The sequence below is a fragment of the Brachyistius frenatus genome, unplaced genomic scaffold (genome assembly GCF_029030835.1).
Source record: "Brachyistius frenatus isolate BFR_SWC_R1_liver_20210118 unplaced genomic scaffold, ASM2903083v1 Contig_9, whole genome shotgun sequence".
NCBI lineage: Eukaryota > Metazoa > Chordata > Actinopteri > Embiotocidae > Brachyistius > Brachyistius frenatus.
The window spans coordinates 2942737-2950912 of record NW_027210608.1 but is presented as its reverse complement, the minus strand read 5'-3'; the positions used below and the strand labels follow the sequence as shown (position 1 = coordinate 2950912).

At 41.9% G+C, this 8176-nt stretch overlaps 1 protein-coding gene across 1 annotated transcript; it reads right to left on the bottom strand.

The window, feature by feature from the left end:
- Positions 1-2037: 2037 nt before the first annotated feature.
- Positions 2038-7959, bottom strand: tm2d3 (TM2 domain containing 3). Its single transcript, XM_069690360.1, has 6 exons — positions 7818-7959; positions 7276-7377; positions 4555-4712; positions 4228-4402; positions 3535-3610; positions 2038-3402 (listed from the first exon to the last, which is right to left on the bottom strand). Exons 1-6 carry the CDS (start codon positions 7921-7923, stop codon positions 3237-3239), a joined length of 783 nt encoding a protein of 260 aa, XP_069546461.1. The 5' UTR covers positions 7924-7959; the 3' UTR covers positions 2038-3236.
- Positions 7960-8176: the final 217 nt, after the last annotated feature.

The window sequence follows — 8176 nt, the reverse complement described above, 5'->3', positions numbered from 1 at the left end:
ACAATCTGTTGGGCTGTGTAGGATGTGTAGGGTCACAGCTCGCTCTCCAAAACTCTGTCTAGTGATGGGGACTAAGTGGGATTGCGTAAGAGCGTGTTGAATAAACTTTTGTTCTCCTCTGAATGATTAGCGATTCAAAATCAGGAAGTCGTGATACTGTCCGTCTTTGACGGACGGTTGTTTGGATCAACTCCCTCTGTCTGATCACTCCAACTGTAATGACTGTTTGGGAAAAGTAGCACAAAATTAAATCTATTATCCTCATAAGATGAAGTTCCATATATAGTAATTATCATTAAAGATTTGAACTCGGCAGATGAGAGTATCATAAAGAGATAATAGCGAAACCTAAATCCACTCAAGCTATTATTTGTAATTGGGCAGTGGGCATTGATCTGTGAATAAAATTTGTTTTAGTGCAGTCATTTCCTCTGGGCTTGATTTTTCTCCAAGGTAATTAGTCAAATGTGATGATGAAATTACATGTTAAAGATGAAAATTATGCAATTTTGCAGTGTTCTTCTAAATTATGCCCCTGATCATCATAATTATTACACAAGTTTTGAAAGCATATAATCATGTCATCATATGAAATGCATTTACACTGTCTACAGATAATACACATTCAGTTTACAGTCCAAGTACACCCACTCATGCCTGCACATTAACTACACATTATGAGGTCATGCTGGTACACTCAGTAACAATCAGTATCCTGTAGATGCAGAATTACAAAGCCTTTTCTTAGTGTTTAAATTAAAGGTCTCTAAATGGTTAAATACATTTTAACATTTCTTGTAGAAAAAGAGGGCGTATGTAAAAAAATCACATACGCCCTCTTGTAGAAAAAGGAGTCTCTTTCTCAATTCAGAGAATATGACAAACACTTGCAACAGTCTGTGGGAGGGAGCTGTAGTAACTGAGTGGGCGGAGTCAAGTTTGAGGAACTAGAAATAGGGTGGAGTAAATTTACAACCGCCTCAACAGAAGCAGCCAACTGGAAATCTCGACACAAAGAGCAAAAACTTACTAGAAAGGAAATTATTTTTTTTTTCCCTCCTACGATTTCTTTTTTCTTTTTTTACCCTTATTATGTCACCCCAGCTTACAGATATTTCTCTATATAGTAGATTTAAACAGTGCGAGATCTTGGCAAAACTGAAATAACCATCACAATCTGATTAACATGTCAACTGCCATCTGCTGCACTTCGCTGCCTTGCTCATGGGCACCTGAGGGGTATACGTTAAGAGAGGGAGTTTTCCTCGGGCACTACGTTACCCTCCTGACTCCCTCCTTCTGTCTCAGGCCTGTGGGTAGCATTGGCTTCTGGCACCGCTCGCCGTGGTTAATGTGTGAAAAAGACAGACATCTGTGAGAATGACCTCGGCTAATAATAGAGCTCTGAATTCACAGGCTGCAGGGAGAACACCATTCACGCAGGAGGGCCAAGCCCATGGCCCCATTGAAGAAATATCGACAAGCTCTCTTCATGGTACTGACCTGTGACCTCTCTGCGGTGGAGAAAGAAGGAGACGTCCGAGAGAAATGAGAAGTGGGGTTTCTGTCCAGGACGAGTGTGGAAGAATGAAACAATGAACGAGCCTGTTCAGACAAACAGAAGATAATCCGCATTAGTCATTTTATTTCTGCTGTTATGGCTGTTTGAGCTGTGATATCTTACCTGTCAATATATTTGTGTTCATGCTCTTCAGCTAGCAGCTTCCTCCTTCAACATCCACTGCTGTAACTGTAAAACCATCCCATGTTTTCCATTCACGGAGATATATATATATATTTTGTTTTTATTATTATTATTATTTTTTTTATTATTTTTTTTTTTACATGTATATATTTTTCTAAATGTCAGTTCACAAACCAATGGGTGCCATTAGAGTTCCTTGCCACTTGACCTAAATGTACTTTATAATCAAAAAAGAAATGGAAATCTGATTTTATACAACAGGGGACCTTTAAATGCTACCATAAACCATGCATAAAAATATTTAGACATGGCTGAGTATAATTACATAAACACATATTTCACCATTTTATTTTCATAACTTAAAAAACAAACATTTATTTACAGTGTTCCAACAGAGAAAAACACCCAAAATCATATTTACATACGGTGGGTGATCTCAAGCAAAGATGTTACAGCGTTAGTAGATATTTTCTTTTAACAATGTGAAGAATGATACTTGGTTTGAGAAAAAAATACCAGCTGAATGCAGAGAATATCTTCAATATCTCCAACATGGGAAACCACAAGTAGCTGCAGTTAGTTTATGCAACATGTTGTTTCACTATTTACCATCAACAACAAAAAAAAGACAGTTAAAGATTGTTATCTGTGCGTTTCCCAAAAATCGGACGACATTCTGCAGAAAGTGATGACAGAGATTATACTTCTTCCTTCTGGTTTACTACCTGTTGCTGTTTGAGACTACAGTAGCTCTTACTTTTTTGTACAAAAAATGAACTTTAACAGCAAACTTTCCAACATTTGATATGAGCTTTTGAAAGGTTACGGTAACATTAATGTAGCCCTCGGGGAAATGCTGTTACTGTTGTTGACCGCACTGCTGACCCCATGTAGGAAAAAACAAAACAAAACCAAAAAAACATGCAAAATAACCGTTAAAAATATCCACAGGAACAAATATCTGTTGTCATTAAATCACCTTAACGTTCCTTTTGCATATTAATGCTTTCAGGACATAAACATTACCTTTCAACTTGTTTTTTTGTATGGTACAACCATAAAAAGCTCTGTAGCCATGGTTACCATTTGACCCTCATCGACACATTACCTGGCAATGAGGGAGGAGCAATAGGCGGCTCCTAGGTGACAGGATGTCTGTGAAAGTAGTGCTCTGCAGGAGATCAAAGCTATCTACCAGCATAGAGAGGCCAACAACCAGCTCAGTCAAACAAACTGCATCGACATAATTACTGGTCTTCCTCCCTCTGCACAGCTCCATCTGCAGAATCTCAACATGAGACGGGCGCCGGGTGATTGGGATCGATCTGATGGTTGTGTGGGTAGAATCATCGTTGGTGTGACGAGGAAAACACTTCCTGCCTGTTAGCAGATGGGATGAGGACGTGTGGCGCAGCGAGCTTGTGCAGGCAAACGTGCTGAGGACACGGCATGTCAGATCTTGAATCTTTTGGGAGTGAAGTGATGGGAAGGGGAGGAGGGCACAGATCAGCCACGTCTCCGGAGCTTCGCTTCAGATGTAGAGAGAACCGTCGGCAGGTCCCACATAACCGACTCCAATCAGAAGAACATCTATCAGAGTCCAAATGCCCAGGCCTCCAAAGCTGAAGAGTTTGCCCAGACCCTCCCTCCACTGGCCCAAGTAAAACCGATCCGCCCCAAAACCACCAAGTGTAATGCTTCAGAAAGGAGAAAAAAAAACAGAGTCAGAAATGATATTATAGCGAATATCCCTGTTCAAAAACATTTCTTTAGGATATTTCCAGCATCAGGGCTGGTTGAAACTACAGTGATACAAGTAAGAGGTTTACCTGAGCGCTAATGCTGTTGACCATTTATATCCACCGGTCCAGTTACAAAATAAACGTTTCTGAAAACGTCTTTTACCTAAAAGAGAAAAATACTTTTACTGAACAACAAACAGACCTTGATGTTCAAAACATGACCCAAACACCTTCACAAAAACAAATGAACATGACTGAAAACACATTTCTCATAACAATTTTACAATATCTGTAGAAAACTTGCAAAAAGACGGATTCTTTTTGTGTGTTTTGTGTTTTGATTTGTATTCCTGCATTCTGTAATAATGTCCCTGAGGAGGTAAACCTTCAATACATATTACAAACTGAAAGTTTCCTTTGGAGACTGTTCATTAAGCTGCTAAAATAAATAGCATATAGTGGAACACATTATATTAGTCTGATTTAAACCTGGCAGACCTCAGGTTCCCCAAGGGAAAGAGACTTTTTTGTTTTGTGTGACTCCTCATTTCCTTGAATCTCTACAAAGGAGGACAAGTGTTATCAAAACAGTCACATAACTGAAATAAACTGGAAATGACGAACAGTCAACAAACCAGACAATTGGGAAATTCAGAGAGGAAACTACTCCTTTCAAATGCGACACCTGAGTCCCTTTGACTGAGATGCAGTTACTCCACTTAAATTTAGAAAGCAAACAGGCCTTACATCAGAGCCCTTATCATCATTCCCTCGTCATACCTAAACAATGCACGTGGTCCAACACGTCACAGGTGGCGTTGTAGCGCTTGCGTGGGCATGAGACCGTCATACAGTTGGTAGAGTTTGAGCAGCGGTACAGGGACGGGTCCAGCTGCCAGCAGAACTGACAGGTGACGGAGAGAGAGAAGTTGGTTTGCTGCTGCCCCGACTGTCCCTGTAAATACAATTAAAAATATATGTATATCAATACACAGCCACAATTTCTCTTTGGTGAAAAAAGGAACAGACTTTATATTAGTACAAATCATCAACACTTACTATACCTCAAATAAGCACAAATCTATCACAAGAGGAAGTGCTACTCACTGTGCACTGGACCCCTTTTTTGGGTTTACAGCTGAAGGAAGCCGGTCTGCCGTAGGTGCAGTTGTGTTGGTAATTGCAGTGAATGCAGTCAGCTGGCAGGCGAGTACACAAACTGCCACTGGGACACTTGCTAGTGTACCTCTCTTCATCAAGAGACACTGCAAAACATCCAAAAAACAGTTAGAGGACCCAGTTCCTGCTTTATTAACTCCATGTCAGGGATCACCGATGGGTGAGGTGACGAGCGTGCATTATCGATGCGTCACGAGACGTACTGGCGAGATCGGATCACAAGTGACCAGCTTTACGCTGTCTGTTCGCAGCTGGCATTTCATGCATCTCTAAATGAGTCTCGAGTGACCACTTGTGATCGGATCTTACTTCCCCACTCTATATAAAAAATGAAGGCGTAAGCTAAGTTAAGAAAATATACAAGAAAATAAGCACAACAACTGGAACCTGAAGCCTGGAGCCTTTAGCGAAGCAAGCCTCAGCTTGTGCTTTCAATCACTAAACAGCCACTTTGCAGTGCGAGTTTGCAGTAAATCTCTCCATGTTTCTGTACAGTTCAGCTGCGCTTGGCACAATCACAGTAAAAACAAATAAACGAAGAGCAGCCAGACATCTTCAGGTGAAAGGTTGACTAGAGGACAAAAAACTAACAAACCTGCTGTTATGTGAAGGTAAGACATCGGAGCACCGGGTCAGATACGAACAGGAGGTTTTTTTAAATTTTATTTGTATTGCCTATTTAAAGGATATCAGCTGAGTAGACGGTCTTCCAGTGTGACCCAGGACGGATTGAGGACACATTGACCCTGTTTCCATTTGGCTATTTCCATCTGGACAGATGTGATCTGACCACAAGTGGCCAGCAAAGGTAAAGGTGGAATCACATCAAGAAGATTTGAGGTCTGATCTGTTCAGACCACATTTGGAGGTGGCACGCATGTGTCTACAATCATTTAGCAGTGGAAACACAATGCGACCTGAGGACAGATTGTAAAACCGCCTACTCAGCTGATGTCCTCTGAATAGACTTTCTTTTTTTTCTCTCCACCTGATCTGATTTCTGCCTGCTTCTTTTATTTGTATTTAATATCATGTGTGATTCTGCTGAGCGGCTGAACTGTAGCCGACTGACAGCAGGAGAAACTTACTGCAAACTGACGTTACGAAGCAGCTGATTAGTGAATTAAAACATACATGACGCTTGTTTCACCAAGTTAATATTGTGTTACTTCCGACACACATCATCCATAGCAGTGGGAGAGACGCAGCGGAGAAACGCTGTGGATCAATAATTAATTAATAATTAATTCATCTAAGAAGCCGAACGTTTCGGGCTGTGAATTAACTTACAAACTCCAGTGTTTCAAACGTGAAATACGTCCCATCCCTGTATTTGTAACAGACAGCGCATTAACAAGCCGTTCAGTTAAACTCCTCGTCATGTACCTGTTTGTCTTGTCAGTTTATCACCTCTAATTTCCGACACATTAGCTCACACAGCTGTGAGAGGCCCCGCCCCCTTTGATCCACAGCAGCAGAGATGCGCTGGAACAATGAATTAATCGGACCTGAATCATTGTGGTTCTGATGTTCGGGTTTCTGTTCTTAGTATTTACTTGTATATTTTAGTGACGTGGTCATTTGCATAAACAGCGGGGGGAGTGAGATCCAACCTCAAGTGGTCACCCAGGACGCATGTTGATGTAAAGTGGAAACACTCGGCCTAAAGCTGGCCACGATTTGATCCGCTCACGGCCAGGTCAGATGTCTTCTTCGAAATAGCCAAATGGAAACAGCCTCCTTTGCTTACACACTGCAAAGAGAATGTGGCCACATGCAACCCAGACCACCTCCGAACACGGCCTGAGCAGATCGGACGGATCTCAATGCGTCGCCGGTGCGTTTCCAACCGTACTTCTGCTGGCAACCGGTGACCCGATCACGCCAGGACGCATGTTAATGCACGGTGGAAACAGGATTTGAGTCTCTTGCCATCTAATTTAGGACTGTAGGTTTGCGGGAGGTAAATGACTAAACACTCTGCTCTCAAATAATGTAAGCCATCAAAGAGTCTTTGAAGAAAGCCTTTTGATACTGATTGCTCCATTATGGCTGCCTGCTGGCCACCAAGACAAAACTGCTGTTGCTCTGTTGAAAAGCAATGAAATGATTCAAAGCATAGAATAAAAACATAGAAAATGTTAATATCTTAAAATATACACAAAGGAAATGTTTAGATTATAAAGAATAAATACAGAATTTGTTTTATATTTTAATGTGTAAATATATAAAATCTTTATATCTTAAATTATTGCTATAGAAAATGTGCTTGAAAGTTGATCAGTCCTCCCTGAACTAGCCGATGTCTCTGATCAGGCTTGTGTGTTTTTACCACCGCGCAGTAGGTATGCAGAAATTTGCTGTTTATCCTCCCAGGCTATAAACTGTAAAAATAATCCCTTTCTAAACCACCATCATGTCGGAAAGAAAAGAAAAAATACTCTGCGGGTCATACATTTGAGTGTGTAATTTAAAATAATCCAATCTGTGAAGTTTTAGTGTTGATCAGGATCTTGAGATGTATAAAAAAAAAATCAATAATGCTCAGATGATGATGATGATGATGATGGTGATGATGATGATGGTGATGTTGATGATGATGGTGATGATGTTGATGATGATGGTGATGGTGATGCCTGCAGTGTTTACCTGAGGTGGCAGCAGGGACCACCGGGCTGGTGATGACCGGGCCGTGCTGGGCGTCCCTGGTGGAGAGAGGCTCCTGGCCGACATGTGGGGAACTCAGGTACCCTGCCGAGCAAACCACACGACAAAAGAAGCTATACGAGTGCAACTCCTCCTTCAACCTGCCATTGAACACTGTGGTGTAAAAATTAAAAAACAACAACAACAACAACAACAACCGAGTATGTTCCGTCTCAGTGAAGACTGACGAGGTGACGTGTTACAGCCGGTGACACTGTCGTGTAGCAGACAGCTAACTGTTAGCCGCCACGTCCTGTGAGGTTAATAAAACGTAAACACAGCTGTCCGGTGTGTTTGACGGACAGCTGCTGAATCGGACCTCCTCGCTGCGCCTCGTGTTTTCATCTCCGACGAGATAAACGCACCAGCGCTAAGCTTAGCTCGCTGGCTAACCAAGTAGGCTAACACAGTAGGAGGAAGCCGTCGTCGGGACTTTAACGACAGAGAGCCGGTGTCGGACGACCGTGGACACCCTGTAACTGTACCGTTAACACACTGGAGGACCAGGTCCGTCAACAATACGACAACGATCGCGTAGTTTTTAAAGCACCGTCCTCGGTCCGGTCTCCATCGCTGACAGATGGTGGCCATTGCTGCTGCTGCTGCTGCGGAGATGCCTTCAGGGCCGGTCGGGAAAAAGAGGGATTTCGTTTTTTTCTGCTCGTCTGAGGCTCAAACACTTAACCCTTCACGTACTGGGGTTCAGCACTTGGCCAAGGAATGAGTTTAAGTAGAGGGCTTCTGTCGAAATAAATATTAAAATGAACCTAAGCTTCAACACAACTTTATAGTAATCTTGAAAATACTAATTGATCTGACGTGACTATAAGTTGTAAAGTAGGGT